This window comes from Culex pipiens, chromosome 2 (genome assembly GCF_016801865.2).
Source record: "Culex pipiens pallens isolate TS chromosome 2, TS_CPP_V2, whole genome shotgun sequence".
Classification (NCBI taxonomy): Eukaryota; Metazoa; Arthropoda; class Insecta; order Diptera; family Culicidae; genus Culex; species Culex pipiens.
The window spans coordinates 21296318-21317740 of record NC_068938.1 but is presented as its reverse complement, the minus strand read 5'-3'; the positions used below and the strand labels follow the sequence as shown (position 1 = coordinate 21317740).

General features: G+C 40.6%; 2 protein-coding genes across 3 annotated transcripts; one reads left to right on the top strand and one right to left on the bottom strand.

Moving 5' to 3' along the window:
- The first annotated feature begins 3542 nt into the window (after positions 1–3542).
- Positions 3543–6420, top strand: LOC120428883 (zinc finger protein 700-like). Its single transcript, XM_039594018.2, has 5 exons — positions 3543–4699; positions 4757–4969; positions 5048–5263; positions 5333–5968; positions 6035–6420. The coding sequence occupies exons 1-5, from the start codon at positions 3728–3730 to the stop codon at positions 6092–6094; spliced, it is 2097 nt and encodes a 698-aa protein (XP_039449952.1). The 5' UTR covers positions 3543–3727; the 3' UTR covers positions 6095–6420.
- A 3204-nt stretch (positions 6421–9624) lies between these two features.
- LOC120428880 (zinc finger protein 184-like) lies at positions 9625–20843 on the bottom strand. Of its 2 annotated transcripts, XM_039594010.2 has the most exons (9): positions 20077–20843; positions 19884–20021; positions 19768–19818; positions 19402–19683; positions 18804–19346; positions 10869–11027; positions 10599–10835; positions 10342–10530; positions 9625–10275 (listed from the first exon to the last, which is right to left on the bottom strand). In XM_039594010.2, exons 1-9 carry the CDS (start codon positions 20704–20706, stop codon positions 10186–10188), a joined length of 2319 nt encoding a protein of 772 aa, XP_039449944.1. In that variant the 5' UTR covers positions 20707–20843; the 3' UTR covers positions 9625–10185. The 2 variants fall into 2 exon arrangements, with proteins under 2 accessions (XP_039449944.1, XP_039449942.1); XM_039594008.2 differs by having other exon boundaries at positions 10599–11027.
- Positions 20844–21423: the final 580 nt, after the last annotated feature.

Below are 21423 nucleotides of genomic sequence, written 5' to 3'. Positions count from 1 at the left end.
ATCCCCGGGGCCTCCGGTAACTCTAGGTTGCGGCCATTACTGCCAAAATGTCAAATTTCATGTCCAGTATCAAAATCCCTAAAGTTTGATACCCATATTGCCCCAACTCTTATGGTTCCGCAAATGTCCCCTTATCGGAACATCCCCGGGGCCTCCGGCCACTCTAGGTTGCGGCCATTACTGCCAAAATGTCAAATTTCATGTCCAGTATCAAAATCCCTTAAGTTTGATACCCATATTGCCCCAACTTTTATGGTTCCGCAAATGTCCCCTTATCGGAACATCCCCGGGGCCTCCGATAACTCTAGGTTGCGGCCATTACTGCCAAAATGTCAAATTTCATGTCCAATATCAAAATCCCTAAAGTTTGATACCCATATTCCCCCAACTCTTATGGTTCCGCAAATGTCCCCCTATCGGAACACCCCCGGGGCCTCCGGCCACTCCAGGTGGTGGCCACTACTGCCGAAATGTCAAATTTCATGTCCAGTATCAAAAACCCTAAAGTTTGATACCCATATTGCCCCAACTCTTATGGTTCCCCAAATGTCCCCTTATCGGAACATCCCCGGGGCCTCCGGCCACTCCAGGTGGTGGCCACTACTGCCAAAATGTCATATTTCATGTCCAGTATCAAAATCCCTTAAGTTTGATACCCATATTGCCCCAACTCTTATGGTTCGGCAAATGTCCCCTTATCGGAACATCCCCGGGGCCTCCGGCCACTCCAGGTGGTGGCCACTAGAGACCCTAAATAGGGAGACTGGTCTAAGCTGGCTAAATCGATCTGGCAACGTATGTTTTGAGCTTGGCAACACTGATAAGTTTTGCTGGGCGTAAAGGCAAATGCTCGTTTGGATACGTCAAACTCGTGTCTGTTTGGGTACGTCAAATTCACTTCGACCAGTCTCCCTATTTAGGATCTCTAGTGGCCACTACTGCCAAAATGTCAAATTTCATGTCTAGTATCAAAATCCCTTAAGTTTGATACTTATATTGCCCCAACTTTTATGGTTCCGCAAATGTCCCCTTATCGGAACATCCCCGGGGCCTCCGGCCACTCCAGGTGGTGGCCACTACTACCAAAATGTCAAATGTCATGTCCAGTATCAAAAACCCTAAAGTTTGATACTTATATTGCCCCAACTTTTATGGTTCCGCAAATGTCCCCTTATCGGAACATCCCCGGGGCCTCCGGCCACTCTAGGTTGCGGCCATTACTGCCAAAATGTCAAATTTCATGTCCAGTATCAAAATCCCTAAAGTTTGATACCCATATTGTCCCCACTCTTATGGTTCCGCAAATGTCCCCTTATCGGAACATCCCCGGGGCCTCCCGGTGGCCACTACTGCCAAGCGCTTGCGAGAGGAGCTGAGCTCCTCTCGCTTCGGTGGTAGACCACCGACTGAAGCCAGCCTTCCGATTTCCCATGGTTTTGTAGGGAAGCGGGAAGGCTAGTTCCTGAAGACGCCACCTAGTGGCGCTTGCGAGAGGAGCTGAGCTCCTCTCGCTTCGGTGGTAGACCACCGACTGAAGCCAGCCTTCAAATTTCCCGTGGTTTTGTAGGGAAGAGAGAAGGCTGGCGCTCGCGAGAAGAGCTGAGCTCCTCTCGCTTCGGTGGTAGACCACCGACTGAAGCCAGCCTTCAAATTTCCCGTGGTTTTGTAGGGAAGAGAGAAGGCTGGCGCTCGCGAGAAGAGCTTAGCTCCTCTCGCTTCGGTGGTAGACCACCGACTAAACTAATGCTGTGGAGGGGGTGGCGTTTATATTTATATCAAAACCGTCGGCCGCGCTGCTTCTGAGATTTTCCCCTCTGCTTGGGGAAGGCGTTTCATTTTTCGGTTTCATTTCGCTTCGCGAAATTTTGGATTGCTACCCTGTATAGAGCCCTAAGACGAAGTTCTTCGTCAAAATCAGTGCGACGAACAGTCTGGGTCCCGTGGATCAATATTTCGTTAAACCGCTTCGACAGGCACATTCCACGCATTTTCACTCTCGACACCTGGAATGTTGAGCACCATTGGCCGGCTGACAGCTGGACAATGTCCTCGACCGAAGCCTGCTCGGACACCACCTAGTTCAGGTAGAGCAGCTCGTTGTTCACCGCCACGAGTCTTTCCTCGCGGACCATACACAGATTCATAGAAGATTTTCCAGGTCCGCCAAATTTTCTGCAGGTACGGCGATCAATTGGGAAGACTTGCACGTTGGAACCTGACTCACTTGCTGCCTCGGAGGGGATGTCCGATTGCGTCGATAAGGATTCACTGGCTAGGCGATAGGAACTAGAGACCCTAAATAGGGAGACTGGTCTAAGCTGGCTAAATCGATCTGGCAACGTATGTTTTGAGCTTGGCAACACTGATAAGTTTTGCTGGGCGTAAAGGCAAATGCTCGTTTGGATACGTCAAACTCGTGTCTGTTTGGGTACGTCAAATTCACTTCGACCAGTCTCCCTATTTAGGATCTCTAATAGGAACCGGTTCGACATAGGGCGAGCTACTATCTTGTAGTTCCTTCTCCGCGGCTTCCGAGGATTGTTCCGGTTCGGCTGGTGACACATCCCTAACGGACCACCACAACCTCGGCTGGTACGTCAGCTGGCGGAGGTGAGTCGAAGTGGGTATCGTGGGTTCCCCGTCGACCGAATCTACCCGCTAGATTGGCTTGTCCGATTTTAGACTGAGGTTGATTTCTGTTGTTGTAGCAACTGGGCTCCTTTCGGAACTTTTCCATACCGCTTGCGATCAGTACTTTGCCCTTACCCGTGTCCTTGACCATGCTGAACCGGATGAATTCCTTCAACTTTTGGGGCGAAATATTAATCATTCAGGTTATGGACGAAGTGGTGGGACGGTGAGACGATATGAGAGCGCCCTTGGATGTTGCGAACAGTGGCTTGCTTTTCGTTGAATTGAACAAACATTCATCGTAGTTCCAAGTCATCGTGGTGTCGCGTTATCCGCATATTTGGGGAGCACTTTTGTCGCGGAACTGCTGCTGCTTCTACTGGTGACGACGATCTGGCCGGAGCTGCTGGCTCGAACGAGTTGTGCCAATCGTTGCCCGGAGGCAACCGGGAGGAATCTGGAATTGTAAACATAACCTTACTGTTCTATTTATTAAATTTTATCTGTTCCACTCACCATCCAACTTTTTTAAATTCATGCAGATTTATATCCAGAGGGTCCCGTCACGACAGTCTGTAGACTGGACACGGGGTCTTGGCCAGATTGACCAGTTAATGCACACAAATTTTGCCAGCGGTCATCGAGAAAAAAATCAAAACATTGAACTGACAGAACGGAATTTGTTCACACGTCAAGATCATTTGGTACGAGGTGTGAATGCTCTGTCAAATAGGCACTAATTAATTAGCTAATCAACAACAAATCAGCGCTAATTGATTAGCGAAAACATAATCGATTAGGTGTGTCCTGCCCCTAGGCAAATGCATTCTTCATCTTCTTTGTTGTCTTCATGTTCGCGTCGAACATTTAGGTTTCATAAACATGGCCGTCGTGACAGAGGGCTGTTTTGAACTTGCCAAACTATGATTCTAGTTTTGCGTGTAATCAGCTGCTTCAAGAAGTCAAATCAAATCTGAATGTAAACAAACAAAAAATCGAAAAATTCTGTGTTCAAATTTCTTTTTAAAATTCTAAATTTTATGAGATAACCAACAGACTTCGCACTACCAAATTGGGCAAAAAATATATCTTCGAGATGATGGAAAGCTGTCCCCCAAACCATCCGCCCCAGCTAAATGACTTCTGCCGCATTTGCCTACTCCGCAAGGCCCAGCTCCGGCCACTGTCGGCCCAAATCGAACCCGTTATGATTCCGGAGATGCTGTACAAACTCACCGGAACCATGCTCAACCTGAACGAACAGCTGCCGCGGGTCATCTGCGAGGACTGCCTCACGAAGCTGGACCTGGCGTACAGCGTTACGGAGGAGTTCCGCCGGCAGGAGGAGCTGCTGCGAAGTCTTTGGTGGAAGGGCGCGCTGGTGGACCAGTTGGTGGCGTACTCGCGGACGGAGGATTCTCGTCGGAAGCCGCACTCGGAGGAGATTATCGAGCGGTTGGCTGGAGAGCGGCGGAAGCAGGTTTCGGTTGAGCAAGTGGAGCAGCAGGACCAAGCAAGTGTCGGGTCCGGCCTCGCGGATTTGGACGAGGACTTTGGAGCGGATCAGGAGGAAACGATACTGCCAGTAGAACAGCTTGTACCGTTGGTTAAGCCAGAATCGCTCGGTGCAAGAGGCTTCGAAATTAAAATGCTTTCGGATGGTCAGGAGGAGGAGCCAACCGACCAGTTTTTCGATAATGGACTCGAAATGGTTCTGGAACTAGAAGATTTGCAGACAATCGGAGCCCTTCCAGCTGAACTACTAGAACAACTAGCCTGGTATGGAATCCCCGAAGATGAGCCCACCTACAGTGTCACGTTTATTCCGTCGGATTCGGAGTACGACCAAACCGACAACGACAAGGATACGGATTACGTGCCAGATGAGTTAGACGGCCAGGATGACGAATTTCTGCTGCTCTCAATGCGATCCGAGCTAGAACCGAGCGGTGCTGATGAAAGTGTCGAACTTCGCGACGACGAATCTGTCGCGTCCGACCCTGATCTGGCTGACGACGTGGCCGATGTTGATTTTCATCCGGATCGAGCCCGAGTTATCGCCAAGAAGGTAAATGGCGACTGTTTTGATCTTTTGATTTTACTCGTCAAGTTTATCGCTTTTCAGCGATATTGGCACCAAAAGGGCGAGTTTGAATGTTCAGTGTGCAGAAAGGTTTTCCTCTCGAGGCGTACTTTGTACGTGCATGCCAAAAAGCACAATGCGCGCAAAGAAGGACAGTTCTCTGCATCCCTGGAGGAGCCGAAAGAACAAGAATCGGACCACCAGGATAATCTTGAAAAAGGAAAAGGCAAATTCCAATGCGAACACTGCCAAAAAGTGAGTTCTCAAATTATCTTTTTAAAATTAATCATCGAAAAAGCTTAACCCGAAAAACTTGTTTTTTTTTCTATTCAGAGCTTCCAGTGGTTGTCTGTTCTCAAGAGGCACGTCCAATACCACGAGCAGCGGCGTGCGGCCGGATTTCCGGTGCACAAGCAGCGCAATGAAGCTGGTCGTTACAAGTGCCCAATTTGTGGAAAGAGCTTCGTAAGGCGTAACAAACTCTCCGACCACGTGCGAAGGCACAAGGATGTAGCGCACGGAAGATTCGCTTGCAGAATCTGCGGCCATGTAAGAGGGGGGCCTGTTGACCTGCTGTGTGTTTGATGTATTAATGAGACTTTGTTTATTTTTTTTTAGCCATGTGGTAAAGGGTCTGATCAAAGAAGACACGAGCGCATACATGAGACCGATCCGGTGTGGCGGAACGTTCGAGACAAGATTAAGCAACCGATTGTGGTAGAAAAGAACGATAAAGTCATGTACAAATGTGGCGATTGTCAAAACGTGTACGCGTCCCGATTGAAATACTTCCAACATGCCCAAAAACACATCGTTCCCAGAGCTAGTCCTTATCAGTGTCAGGATTGCGGGATGCGTTACATGATCAAGAATAATCTGCGACATCACCAGCGGACGGTTCACAAGCTGTTCATCAAGGTTGAACCCGACGACGAAAAGGAGGCTGACGTCAACACCGAACCTGCTCCGGTGGATATCACGAAACGACTTCCTCACTGCGGTCAATGCGATGCGTACTTTATGAACCAGCTAGACTACGGGTTGCACATGCGAGCCCACGAAGTCCTAACCCACCAAGAGTCGTCGCCCAATGGAAAGTCCGAAGATGATCAACCAACGGCAGATCCCAGCAAAGGTCTGTGGAATTGCAACGATTGTGGCGTTACTTCGTCCTCCTACAGGAATCACAAAGCGCACCACCGTAAACACACGAATCTCCAACTGCTCAAGTACAAGTGTGAAGTTTGTAAAATTGTAAGAAATCTTTCTTATGATCTTAAAAAAACACAAGTGTGATGCTAACGCGTTGTTCTTTTGCAGGCATTTTCAGCACCTTGGGAAATTAGAAGGCATCGAAGAGGAACCCATGAATTAAATTGACCACCTTGGCAGACACAGAAGAATGTCCACTGTGTAACAAGCCCATCGAAATAGAAATGATGGAACAACACATCAAGGCGTACGACAACGTCCAGCCTTAATTGAAATTGTTGATTTTTTCCGCTTTTTTGCGACTATGCCGTTTTTAGAGAAACAAAAGCAAATCATTTCAAAGATAAAAAGTTTCAGTGAAAAAATATAATTTAACCCAAAAAAGGCGAACTTCTCGTCACAGTGTCCTGATTCAAACAACCCAGTCTACTCAATCGGAATTCTGGAACGGAATTCAATTCGAATCGTTTACGTATTCCGTTTCAACGCAACAACGTACGTATCGGTTGTTGCGTTTGAAACGGAATACGCATACGATTCGAATTCGCGATTAAATGCTTCATAATTCCGCCAGATGGCGCGAAGCGTCGAAGAATGAAAATTTTCGCTGTTTGGTGACAGGAATGAATACTTAAAATTGAATTTACAGCTCTTAGAACAACTTTTGAGAAAAAATACAAGTAGCTCGAGTTTGAACTTTTTGCCCTCTATAAATTAACGCAATAAAATAAGATTTTGCAAAAAATCTGATAAATAATTTGTAAAATGAAAAAGCATCATAAGTCTAAACAGGATTAGCTCAAATTTTTGCTCGAAAGTTGTTTTGAACGCGGGAATTTAACAAAACAGAATTCGCATACATAACGTCAAAAGGCGAAAATTTCAACCGTTCCGCATTGCTCTATTCTACTCAATGTCTCGATCGTAATTTGTCGATCATTCGACCGTAATTTCTCGATCTACCATTGACAAATCCGTAGTAACAGTTCAATCTGCGTTTGTAATCAAGCAGTCCATCCCTCTCTTACCTTACGTGAACTGTCACTTGAGCAAAAGGGATAGACAGCTTGTTTACAAACGCAGATTCTCCCTATTGAATAATACAACGGAAATTACGAATGACGATCGAAAATCTCGATGTGTTTAAAAAATTCAAGTATTCAAAAAAAAGTTCAAATATTGAAAAAAATATTTTTTTTTTAATTTTAAAAAATTTAAGGGGTTACATATATGTAAATCGACAAAAATGTAAGAGGTTGGTTTGGGCACACACTTAATCTTTTTTTAATTATGTTTTAAGGGCATTAAAATACACATTTTCAACTAATATCAAAATAAATTTGAAGATATTTGGTTGTATCATTGCCGAGATATAGCCATTTTAAGTTAGCAGTTTCAAAAAACGGGTGCCACGATATCTCCACACTGCTTTGACCAAATTGGCTCAAATTTTTGGTGAAGCCTCGTTAAACCGGTCCTGATGAAGCCCGATTTTCAAAAAGTTTGTTTGAAAAAAAGATAAAAATATTTCTGTGTTTTCATATAAAAAATCGTTAGTTTTTTTATTTTTGTATTTTTTTAAAGGCAACATTTCAAAATCAGGCTTTGTCATGCACACGGAATATGTCTTGTAAGTCTTCACCTCAAATTTCAGCCAATTTGGTCCATCCCATCTCGAGATATCGTGGCACCCAAAATCAACTCGGAGTTGAGAGAAAAACGCTCACAAAGTTCGACAGTTCGATTTGCGCATAGCAAAATTTTTAACGTAAATCGTCTCTTACTCAGTTTAATCATGAAATATGTTTATGAAACTTTCTGGAGTGATTGAAAATCATATTTTTAGTGGATTTATTAAATTTTCTGAAATATGAAATTTTTGAATTTCAACATTTATGTAACCCCTTAAGGATTTTAAAAATTTAAAAACATTAGAAAATTCACAAAATTTTATTTTTTTTAATTTCAAATCTTTTAAAAATTTCAAAAACATTAGAATTTTGAAAACTTTAATTTTTTTTTAAATTTCAAAATTTTAGAAATTTATTTTTTTTAATGTAAAAAAATGAAATTTAAAAAATCAAGCAAAACATCGTAATAGGGCCGAAGCCAAAATGTAAATAAAGAATCTATCCTGCTCGTTCCTAATGTAAACATATACTGACGTGAGCAAAATAGAATCTTTGTTAACACTTTGGTTCGGCCCTATTACAATGTTATGCTTGAAATATAAAAAAAATGAAATAAAAAGAATTATAATTTTTTTCGAGATTAAAATTCCTAAAAATTAATAAATTGCAAATATAGCAAAAACTTTAAATGCTGATTTTTTTCAAAAATTAAAAGATTAAAAGGATACTATTTTTTGAGAGACCACCCATGGTTGCCCCTTCGTTGCTGAACAGAACCGTAATATCCTTTCAGCACTACGGATTATAAAAATATTTTTAGACATAGGCCCTTTGGTCCCGAGACCTTCAAAACAGCATATTATGTTTTCATACGACCTTTTCAAATGTTAAGCTAGATTTTTGAAACTCTTGCTATTTTTCCTAAATAGTCAAACTAATCACCTTTCTTTTGCGTCTAAGACAGCTAAAATCGGATGGTTTTTGCGAAAATCAACGAAAATTGTCATTTTTCGGACCACCCTAACACGGCGTAGGTCACCCTAATGGCCAAACAAAAAAAAAAAAAAATACGGGTCTAATCATTTCGACCAATCGGAGTACCTTTTTTTCGAATCATGCTGTTTTCGTGGGGAATTGCTGTATTATTCTCAAGGCATACAATCGGATGCTGCGGATGAGACATTTCCCGTTCAACTGTTGTTAAATTTTTAATGAAATGGTTTAATCTTAGACAGCCGGCGGTGGAAAGATAAAGCCATGTTTATATATAGAATGAGGTGTTAAACGCAATGTTGCAATGATAGCGTAGTCAGATTTGTAATTATATAATCATTTAATTCATAAATTTGTTACGGAATAGACGATACGAACTCAACCATCAAGTGCCTTCCGATCTTCTTTCTGTTAGCTAAATGAGGTATTGATTTTCGTTGTTTCTCGAGCTACGATGCTATGGAGAGGGCTTAACACACAAACAACCGACGTCGAGCCCTCCAAGCTACGGAGCTATGGGAAGGTCCTTTCAACACAAAAAAAAAAAGATGGCGCACCACACAACGTTCTTGATGAACCAAAATATTTTTTTTCGCGATAAACCTAACGAGCTCAACCGTCAAATTGCCTTCCAACCAGCGTTGATGAAGAAAGGACTTTGAGCACACAATAACTCACCGATTTATATAAATAAATTCCAAGATCGATCTTGTTTCATAGCTACAGCGCAACTCACTCCTGATTTTCACGATCGCGAATACAGCACACAAACACAACCATCCGCTTGCACTGGTGGAACATAATTCAATTTTTTGAATTTTTAAAGGTTTTTGGATTGTTTTTTTTTTTAAATTTTTTTTATGTTTAAAATTTTTATTTTTTTGCAATATTTTATTTATTTATTTTCTCAATTTGTTAAATTTTGGATTTTTTTTTCTCAATTTATCATTTTTTTCAATTTTTCCAATTTATGATTTTCTTTATAATTTTAAACATTTCATAAATTTTTGAACTTTGAAACTTAAAAAAAAAATTTGATGGTTTGAAATTAAAAAGAAATTAATTTGTTTTTTTTTTTATTTTTTGGCCGTGAGGTTACGGGTTTCGCCTTGTAAGCGGAAGGTGATGGGTTCGATTCCTGTCTGGCTCGGCAAAGTCAGATCCCTTAAAAGAGTAAATCCACTCACTGGGAGTACTGACCGGTATGGGACGTGTTTCGACTAGCGACGTGCTGGATTTCCAATCCAGAGGTTGTGAGTTCGATTCTCGTACCGGAATGATGAAGATTAAAAAAATAAATAAAACATATTTAAAAAATGCTATTATATTCAAAAAATGGTATTAAAAATAACGATCGTAGTTACAATCGAATGCAATAATCACCACGTAGGTGTCGCATGTCGTTTGGTCAATTGAATTTCGTTTCAGAACTGCATTGATTGATGCACCACTTTTTTAAGAGGTTAAGGGAAAATCTCCACGGTATCCTCAAGTAAATTTTGCTTGGGAATATTCAACTTTGCATTAAACTTGTATGGAATTCTTGGTAATGCAGTTTATTGCACAGCAATAATTATTTGTTTTATTTTTAAATAATCAACCTCTCCCTGTGAGAGCCCTCCTCCAATGCGCCATCTACAGCGTGTTCCGGCTCTGACTTCGGCTGACTTTTTCGCACGCTCTTGTCATCATGTGGCTCTGCAGATATTGCTTCGCGCCAAACGCCTAATTAGATTGGAAAGATTTTCTTGAGTATTGAGGATCATCCATAATCTTTAAATCAGGCCCTACCTTATCACACTTTTCGCACACGATAGTACGCAACTTAATGTTTCTATGACAACTGAGATGAAAGGTGTACTTAGTCTTCTTGATGTACTTCTTACACTGCTCACACTCAAAGGAATCATCCGACGCTTGTGGCTTCAAATTGTGAACAATTCGTCTATGCTGCTGAAGGCCCGGGTTGAAACCATATCGCTGAGGAAACAAGTAAATTTAATTAATCATTTTGATCTTTCCGACCTGCTTCAACCACGCCGACGTACCTTGTTACAAACTTCACACTCGTACGTCCCATTCTGGATGTTTTCGTGCATGAGCATGTGCCTCGTGACGGAAGCGTCCGTTGTCGTGTTGATTACAATGCCACAGATGTTGCACTTCCATGATTTGGACGTGGACTCGGCGCCACTGGTGGGCGGTTCGAGCGCTTCATCGTCCGGATCATCCGACAGCATTTCGATGCTAAACTCGGTCGCATATTCCGAACCTAGGTTATCGACCTCGTCGTGATCGGTTTCCATTTTGTTAACGACTTGCTCCGGTTTCGGCGGTTCCCGCTCATACTCGTCCATTGGGAGGTTCTCGTGAGCAATGTGACTTTCTTCGATAGGTACTTCCTCCTTGACGTAAGAACCCGCCACTTCTCGAATGATGGGTAGATCGGAGGGATGGTCAGATTCTTGGTTGGTCGGCTAGAAAGTTTAAATTTTTTGTCAGTTTACGAAATCCTGTTTAGTAAAGATGTTGAAGGTTGTATCTGGGGGATGAGATTGGGTCATACAAAATTGCAGCAATTTGTATGACCCAATCTCACCCCCCAAACCCAATGTAACCCCTGATGATGGTATGGAAACTAAATCAATTGATGGCGAATGGCGGTGAAGATATATGGGTCATTCCATCTGAAGCGGAACAGCATTTGAAAATTACCCTCTCCGATCCTGCTCAAATTTGGCAGAGCTGTTGATACTATCAAAACATGCAAGAATCCGGAATTTCATCCAAATCGAACCACCCCCTCCATTTTTGTACCTCCCCAAAATATCGACTTTTTGGCAATTTTTGACCAAACCTCCTAGTTTCAAACGACAATAACTCAGGAACCACAAATCTTAGAGGGTCGGTCTTACACTCAATTTTGAAGGAAATTGGACGTAGAATCCATTTCCGTGATCAAAATTTTGATTAATTTATTTTTTCTACCTGTATTGCGCAATTGAAAACTTTAAACGGTCGTATCTCAAAACACCCCAACTTATTTTTTTTATTTGACCTCACCATCGTGTTCTCCGGCCAATTTTACATAAGAATCACTTATCGACAAAAATGAATATGTTTCGTTCCAGAGATATCGAATTTTAAAGTTTTGTGTTTTCGAGATTACCTACATCAGCTTCATTCGCCGCATCTGCTAGAAGCACACAGGCGGGCTGATCAATAACTGCTACCTGGCCATTTATTGAAATAATATTTCATCATAAATAATCTTTATCAAATTGGACAAAAATTGACTGTATAACACTGTAGAAAACTGGAGTTGAATCACGAATGTGCTCAAAAACAATGAATGAAGTGAATTTCTGTGCTAACCCATAGGACAGAGCAATAACGCGCACAGTAAAGGGCAGAATTGGATTCCGACGGAGCGAGCAGGAAAATGCAATTAATCTTGTTAGTAACACTGAACTTGACCGAGCCACGTAGCCCAGTGGTAACGCTTCCGCCTCGTAAGCGGTAGATCGGGGTTCAAATCCCGGCTCGGACCAACACAACTGGTGATCTTTTCCCTTCTGGAATTGATTGCTTAGTAAAGGGAAGGTAGTGTATCGTCACAAACTGGACCTTATCACGACACCTTAGGGAGGCGACCTATGGAATGTTAACATTAACCTTAACATGTTAACATTAAGTTGAGAATGAAACTGCCACTGAATCCGCTTTGTAAATGCCGGCCCCGATACTCTTCAAGAGTGTTCCCCTCAGGAACTGATAAAGATTTACTTTTTTTAGTAACACTGAGCAATAAGTGCACGATACATTACTGAGTAAAAAATATGAACTAAAATTTATCAAATTTGTGTATACGTTGTACTCTAGTGAAGGACGATCACAAGGAGCAGGAAAAGGATTTATGGAAAGTATAAAACTGAAAAATGTAAGAAAATCACAAAGTTTGATCTGGTACAAAGCGGCTAATTCCCCAAATTTAGTTGCGATGATTTCGACACCGTCCGAACAACAGTATTTTTTCTTATATCAATCTTGGATTCTTTTAATTAAATGGAGCTGGCTCACAGCATGAGCATGAGCATGAGCATGGTTGACTTTAATTAAATGGAGCTGGCTCACAATATAAAAATTGATTTAATATGATCAATCTTTTAAATCATAAATCGGATTTGCCAAATTATGGTAAAGTGTCACTAATAAACTATAATAATAATAATAATAATAATAATAATAATAATAATAATAATAATAATAATAAAGCAGGTTTTGGGGTTTTTGCTGAATGGCACTATTTTGCTACCGCCCATGATAAAGGCTCTAGTCATGGCCTCGAAGGTACTCTAAAACAAAAACAACACGTAAAATTACCCAATAAATATTCCTTTCACAAAAATAGATTGATCAAGAAAGGGGAACAGCATCTAATTCCAGCGTACCTCTACTGTTGCCATATCAGCGCTTTGGCATTCAATCGAGTGATAAATAGCTCAATAATAAGTGAACAAGCAAGTTTCTATCAAAAGTTTTGCAAAATTTGTTGTTTAAATAGTGCAAATGAGTAAATTGGACGAAACTAGGAGCGAGGACTTAACCTGCCAAACATACTAGAATTTCTAGGTATTAGCTATATGAATAACTATTTGCGTAAAATTATAAAAATATAAATTAAATTAATCATCTCCCAGAACACCAGGTAGCAGTTATTGATCAGCCCGCCTGTGTGCTTCTAGCAGATGTGGCGAATGAAGCTGATGTAGGTAATCTCGAAAACACAAAACTTTAAAATTCGATATCTCTGGAACGAAACATATTCATTTTTGTCGATAAGTGATTCTTATGTAAAATTGGCCGGGGAACACGATGGTGAGGTCAATTAAAAAAAATAAGTTGGGGTGTTTTGAGATACGACCGTTTAAAGTTTTCAATTGCGCAATACAGGTAGAAAAAATAAATTAATCAAAATTTTGATCACGGAAATGGATTCTACGTCCAATTTCCTTCAAAATTGAGTGTAAGACCGACCCTCTAAGATTTGTGGTTCCTGAGTTATTGTCGTTTGAAACTAGGAGGTTTGGTCAAAAATTGCCAAAAAGTCGATTTTTTGGGGAGGTACAAAAATGGAGGGGGTGGTCCGATTTGGATGAAATTCCGGATTCTTGCATGTTTTGATAGTATCAACAGCTCTGCCAAATTTGAGCAGGATCGGAGAGGGTAATTTTCAAATTCGCACTTTTTCGTGCACAGTTGAGATGGAATGACCCATATTGAAAAAATACATTTGATAATTGACAGTCATCAATTCAAATTTGACTCAAATGGGGTCCTAGAATTCAAAAATTATGTTATAAGTAAGAATATAGAAAAATTAAAAAAAAAGCTATGTTCGTCGTTCCATTATTCAAAGTCCCATAAAAACCTTCGGATAATCCAGTCTAGAGCAGGGATGGTATTTTCTCGTTTCCTCGCCGATGGCGAGGGCTTTTAGATATCGTCCCTCGCTCAAATCATCAAATTTTCGGCGTTCTCCCAAAACTGCATCAAGAGAGCGAAGCGAAAACGACGCCGAGAAAATAGCGAGCAACGAACAAACCGATGCGTAAGACGGAAAAAAATCTCTCACACAGCCAGTCCCCTCGCTCAAAAAGCAAGAGAAAGAGCAATCGTAAAATTCTCTCGCCCGTAAGCCCTGTAGAAATGCGTTCATTTGTGTGCGTGAGCAATTTCGTGTGCGTGTCTCTCCGGTTGGAACGATAGTTCCGTCGGAGCCAGCGATAGTATATTTCTTGTCGATGTGATGGGCTTTCGGTATTCGCGATAGCAAGCCGACCATCACTCGGTTGCGAAAGAGAAGAGAAATGTTAAGAGACGAGGAACGCACCGATATATGCATCAATGATAGTGCGATGGTGATGGTTTACCCACCCTGGTCTAGAGTGCAAACATATTGCGATCTACGAACGAACATGCAGAAGAACAGCATATAAAAATCCAAAATCATGCAAATTTTTAAAAAAAATCGAAATTAAAAAATAATAATAATTTTGACTCTAAAAAATTTTAAGTTTATAAAAATAAAAAAAATCCTAATATTAGAACACAAGCTTTAAAAAACCAAAAAAATCAAGAAAATTATTAATTTTAATAATTTTGAGAATTTTAAAATTTTCAAATTTATAAAAAAATGTAAATCTCTCTCTAAATTTTAAAATCAACAAATTTTAAAACCTGTTTTATTTAAAAAAAAAACTTAAATATAAAAAAAAATAATATCATACAAGCTCTCTAAAATTTTACTTTTTCTAAATCATAAAATTTGTCAAAACAAAAAAAAAACATTTTAAAAATTTTGAATTTTTTTTTATTTTAAAATTTATAAAAATATAAAAAAAAACCTGCTAAATTTTAAAACCTGTTATTTAAAAAAAACAAAATCATGCAAATTTAAAAAAAAATTAAAAACAAAAAATATATAATTTTGACTCTTACAATTTTTAAGTTTATAAAAAATTCAAAAAAATCCTAATCTTAGAACACAAACTTTGAAAAACCAAAAAAGAACGTTTTGAAATATCACAAATTTGTAAAAAGTTAAAACTTTGTAAATTTTACTTCAAAAATGTTATAAAACATTCAAAATTTTATGCAATTTAATTTCTTTAAATTTGACTTAAAATTAGATTATTATTATTATTATTATAGTTTATTATTGACACTTTACCATAATGTGGCATTCGTGTGCCATGCTTTATGCTGTGCCGATCTGGACAAGCTGTTGCTTAACCAGGAAGAAAAAAACTTCAGAGGATTCAGAACAAAATTCTGAAAATGATTCTGAAACTTCCTCCCTGGTTCAGCACCAGTGAACTTCATCAATTAGCCGAAGTTGACACTTTGGATGTTATGTCCAATAAGATAATTGATGCATTTCGGTCTTCAGCTGCTTTGATCCGCTCTTTATATACCGTAAAACGGGGTGACTTTGATAGCCGGGGTGACTTTGATAGGTTTGCGATTTTTCCGCAAAATGAAGAGTACAATTAAAATACGTAAGGAATGGTTCAAAACATACTGACCGTGGTAGAGAAGTGTTCAAAGTACCTCATGAAGAACTTTTCATAAATTTTTGAAAAGTTTATATAGTTAGTTAACTATAGTTAAGAAACTGTGGATGAAAGTCATTATTTTAAACTTCTCAAAGTGTCATGACTTTCTCAATGAACATGATTTTTAATCGGAAAACGGAATGCATTTTCGGATTCTTTGGACAATTTTCCACTAGGAGAAGGTTAAATAAGTTTGTAAATAATAAATAATATGTGTTTTTGAAACACAATTAAACAAAATCTCCAAATTTATAGGCAAATTCAGTTGAACAAATTTCACTTGTGATTCGTGCTTCAAATTCAGTTTAAAATGCAATATAAATCGATAATTTTATCAACAAAACTATTTTTAACAAATTTCAGGCAAAATTCCGACTTTTTAACAATTTTACCTAAAATTTATATGTATTTTGTTAAAAAGCTTATAAACATAGTTAACTTAACATAAACATTGATTTTTTTTTTCTAACAAACTATATCAGCTACTTTAGTGATGGTACATTTAACGTACAAATGAAGTTTGAACATATTAAATATGATTTTAACAAGAAAAACTATGTCTATCAAAGTCACCCCGGAATTAAAACCAAGAATTTTTAACGTAACTATTTTTCTAAACACTATTGAAAAAACTTTTTTTTCCAAAATAGCGCATGGACTTTGTGTGGCCTGCCCCAGTACATGTTTTAAAAATAATAATCTTGAGAAAAACCTTACCTGTTGGAAAATATTCTAAAAACAAATTGAAATCCTATCAAAGTCACCCCGGTTTACGGTAGTTTATAAGTTAGTTTTAAGGTATCCCTTTTCCCTTTTGTACATGTAGGACCTCCTACATTTGAAATCACTGAATAGCGAAAGCTACAATATTTCATGAATAAATGAAAGTTGCTAGTATTTAAAATTGAGGTGAAAAGTCATCGTTTGTGATTGGACACTCAATAATATTTTAACTGAATGAATGTACATGGAAGAAAAAATCTGAATAAATATAAATTAAAAAAAAAATGTGGCATTCGTGTCATTTGAAAAAGGATTAGTTAGATTTTTTCTGTTAGATTACAAATTTTAAAATATTTTAACACTGCGCTTTCTCGTTCCGAGGTGTTTCCAAGTATGTCCACGATGGTTCCAAAAATGTTACAATCCTGTCTCTCCTTGGTAAATCCACGACAGTCTGTCTGCCTGTGTGGATCAATCGGACCGCGCACTGGACTCACAATCCAGAGGTCGCCGGTTCGAATCCCGAGGCGGACGCAAAAAAATTCTAAGTGTAAATATAGGTATTCGGTGCCCTCTCCCCGTGCCATACCTTCACACTTAGGAGACCCGGGAGGCGGAGTCTTGTCGCAAAAAGATCGATACACACCTGTGGAACCGTTGACGAAACCGCAAGGTTTAAGAGGGCCACATTATAAGGTGTTACGTCGATTCCGTTTTTTCTGTCAGGATGCGCTCGATGGTTAATCGAGTTCCACAATAGTCACAAACTGGTGGGTGAGTGCGTTCTAGTAGGTAGGAACGAGTAAGGCGCGTGTGTCCTATTCGCAATCTTGTTAACATTCGTTGTTCGGATGCACATCTTCGATCCTCGTACTTTGTTGGGCTCGGTTTGATTTTCCTTAATTGCGAGTGCGTACTGTGTCACGTATTTTCCCAAGTGCTCCACAGGTGTTGTTTTATGTGGCGAAGAACATCTTGGTAAGGGATTGGTATGTCAGGAGGGGGGTACGCTCGGCCTTTCTTTGCAAGTGAGTCAGCTGCCTCGTTGCCAACAATGCCAACATGTGCTGGAATCCAACAGAAAGTAACCTTCAACCCCTCTGCTGCGCGTTCGACCTCCTGTATCCATGGATGCTTAGAGTGCCCCTTCTTGAGTGCATTCAAACAGCTAGCTGAATCTGAAAGAATCAAAAAGTTTTCGTTCTTGCAGATTGTTGATAAAGCTTCCTTGAGAGCGTATGCTTCCGACGAGAAAACACTGCATAGACCCGGAAGTGGGAGGCTGATCTGCGTACTGCCGGATCCATCCGTGTATATTTGTTTGTGGTCTGGGTATTTTGTGGCGATCAATTCATGGAATTTGGATGTTGCTGTCTCCTTCGATTCTCCAGCTTTGGTAGACTTCTCCAGTGTGTCCTCAATTTGGGTTTGCTTTGCGTACCACTCTTTTTGACCTAGTCTTTGCACTTTACAGTAGAGAGCCTGGAGCTTATCAGAGAACGGACATCTCAAACCAAAAGTACCAATCGAAGCAAGAGAACTGTCAAACGGAGGTACCAATCGAGCAAAATCCTTTGTCTTTTGCTCGATTGGTACCTCCGTTTGACAGTTCTCGTGTTTCGATTGGTACTTTTGGTTTGAGATGTCCGTTCTCTTATAAGCTCCAGGCTCTCTACTTTACAGACAGCTGGTAATGTGGAGCCGGTCGTTTCTTCAAACAAATCAGCTGCTCGTTTGATGATCGGTAGTTTACTGTTTCCTGTTCCTTTTTCTTCCAGTCGAGCGGCCAGTTGCGATAATCTTTGTACTAGTAGGAGCTGGAACGGCAAAACTCCAGCTTCTGCCATGATCGATAAGACCGGACTGGTACAAAAGGCTCCCGTTGCAAGACGAATCATGTTGTTGTAGGTTGGACCCAGTCTTTTAACCATCGCCTCAAAGTTTGTGCTTGTAAGTACTAGACCGAAAAGTAATTTTGAAACTATTAATGCTGAGCCTACGTTGAGACGACTTCCTAGGATTCTAATATTAGATTATTATCTTTCCAAATTCAAAGCAATTTTTTTTAAATTCAAATGTTATAAAAAATTTCAAAATTTCAAAACTAAATTTAATATTCACTCGGATTAGTTTTCTAAAAGACGTAAGAGCCATTGGTTAACAAAGCCCTTTTTGCAACCGCACTCGGCCTACTTACGAAAAAACAATTTTAAAAATGTTAGAGATTGTTCATCTAATTTTTTAAGGTATAGGGAAAATTTCATATTTTTTAAAAATTCACAAAGTTAAAATGGTTGAACTTTGCAATTTCTTTAATTTTTGAAATGTTTATGCTTCGAACATAGATGATGATAGATCGAAAAATTAAGATCTCTTCATAAATTTCAATCGACCAAGACTAACGAAACATACCTCTCCAGGTGCTCCTTCGTCCCGATGTCCCTGCTGCAGATGAATTTCGTAGCTCTCCTGCGACGAAAACAGAACCGTCGTGGCGCCTGATGACTCTGCTTTCGCAACCGAGTTGGACTTTCTTTGCACTTTCGGCCAGGCCTCGGTGTGAGTCTGCGCGTGCTGGAAGTAGTTCGATCGCGAGACGAACACGTTGTCACAGACGGGGCACTTGAAGAAGGGTTTTACGCCTGTGTCGATCGTGAGCGGGGGCGTCATCTTCTCACAAGCCTTTTGCCACTCCGATTGTTTTTCGTACCGGAGCATGTGTCTCAGCAGTTCGAATTTGGTTCCGAATGCGTGGTCACAATTTACGCACTTGAATTTACCACTGTCAACGTTTGCGTGCTTCTTCATGTGCATCCCGAATTTATAATCGTTCTCGAATGTTCGTCCACATCTGGAGCATTTTAGGCGACCGTCAGCGTTGTCAGACTTTTCGTACAACTGGTCGTTATGACGCTTTTCCAAGTGTTGCGCCAGTTCAGTTTCGTTCCGGAATGTCTTGAAAAGAAGAATAGTTTTAAGCACTATTTCTTTCTCAAACTCTCAAACTTACCCTTGGACAAAACTCGCACTCCATTTGCTGCTTTTGTCTCTGCTTCGCAAGTATTTGCTCCAACTTGTGATAAACGTTTACCGAGGCGTTTCCGTCGGACCGCCCTTTTTCGTGCGTTGCTTCGTGCTGCTCCAAACGATCTTCCCGGCCAAAGCCCTTCCCACAAAACTTGCACCAGGACCAAAATTTCTTCTTTGCGGTAAAGGATGGAGACGGCAACGGATCCTTCCGCTGCTCGTAAATCTTCTGATGCGCTCGCAGGCGTGGTTGGGACTTGAATGGCTGGAAAATAAATATTTTTAGCCAATCAAAAAATTATCGTACCATTTGGCAGTATTTGCACTCATAGAATGTCTTCTTGTTTACGTTTGAGTGAGACAATTGATGGAGTTCCAGCTCTTGTTCGGATGCTAATGCCTTGAACGATAACAGAAATAACTTAAAATTATCTCATTTACAGAACACCAATGATTTTTACTAACTTTATCGCACTTTGTGCATTTGAATTTCTCTTTCGCTCGGATAACGTGCCGTCTGTAATGGCGCTTCAAAGACAACGTCGTACTAAACTCTTTACTGCACACCGGACATTTCGTTGCCTCTTTTCCAAGTCTCGGTACCTGCTGGGAAAAATAATTGTGACCCACTTCGAATCAAAACCAATTTTTAACTCACATCGGCATGCGAAGAGTCGGAGTAACCGTCCTCATCGAGCTGGACCATGTCATCAGGTACGTAATCCGAATCGTTGACATTATCGTCCTGTTCCAGTTCGGATTCCGCTGGGGACGGAGGCTCGCCAACATCGGGTTGCTGCTGTTCGTCCGCAGAATCATCCGACAGGATCTCAATACAAAATTCCGATGCTTCTTGTTTTACTTCCAGGTCTTGCTTAAGAATCGTATCTTTGTCAACCGGATCCAATCGGCCAACCGTCAACCTCTCTATAACTTCCTCCGAGTGCCCCTTCATCCGTGACTCCTCCGTCCGCTGGTACGCCACCAACTCATCCACCAGCACACCCCCCTTAAACCAAAACAGTCGTAGCTTCTCCTCCTGCCGGCGGAACTCCTCGGCGACGCTGAACGCTAGCTCAAGCTTCACGAGGCACCGCTCGCAAATGACCCGCGGCAACTGTTCCTGCAAGTTGAGCATCGTGCCGGTTACCTTGTACAACATCTCCGGAATCATAACGCCGGAGAGTGGGACCGCCAGCGGACGGAGCGATGGCTCCCGCAGCAGACAAATGCGACAAAAGTCATCCAGCTGGGGAGGTTTCTGCCGGCTAGATGGTGGATTTTCCATCACTCGTGATGAGTTTTTTTTTTTTTTTGTAATTTAATCCGAAACGCTTCAAACTACAGAAACATAAAAATAATCAAATTCACAAGCCGCTCAGCAAGGATTGTTTGTTTTTGAAATTATTTCGCGTTCTCGCATTTTTTGACACTTCAAGTTCAAAACAGCAAAGCTGCCTTACACGTTTAAGGAGGAGATGTTAAGTTTTGGTTAAAATTTAAAAAAAGAAAATCGATCTCAAATATTAGCATGATGTTGGTTTTGCGTGTAGCGTATTTGATGGATCAGTGCTGGCAGACTGCGTGTTTCCAATCAAAACAATTGTGTGGCGTATGACTACGTAAATAAATTTTTAACATTTTTTAATTAGACATGTGAAATCTAGAATTCGACCGCAGCACAATGATATTTATTCTAGAAATCCTCAAAATGTTTCAGTTTTTTAGCTGTGGTGGGCGAATTAGTCGTCCAATCTTTGTCAATTCTTAGATGTAGGACCTTCATCAAATTTTAAACAACTTTCCCGAAAAAACCATATTTTTGGGATTTTTTGCTGAAAAGTTATTAGCTTCCGAAAAGGACCGATTTTGCACAGACGGCTACCTAGAAACCATGATTTTTAAATGCACGTGCGTGCGCGCTTGCCTGCCTGCCTGGCAGTTCGCCTGTTATGTTGCTCCTTTGAGCCGGCTGCGCGGAAATGGTCTTTTTCGGAAGCTAATA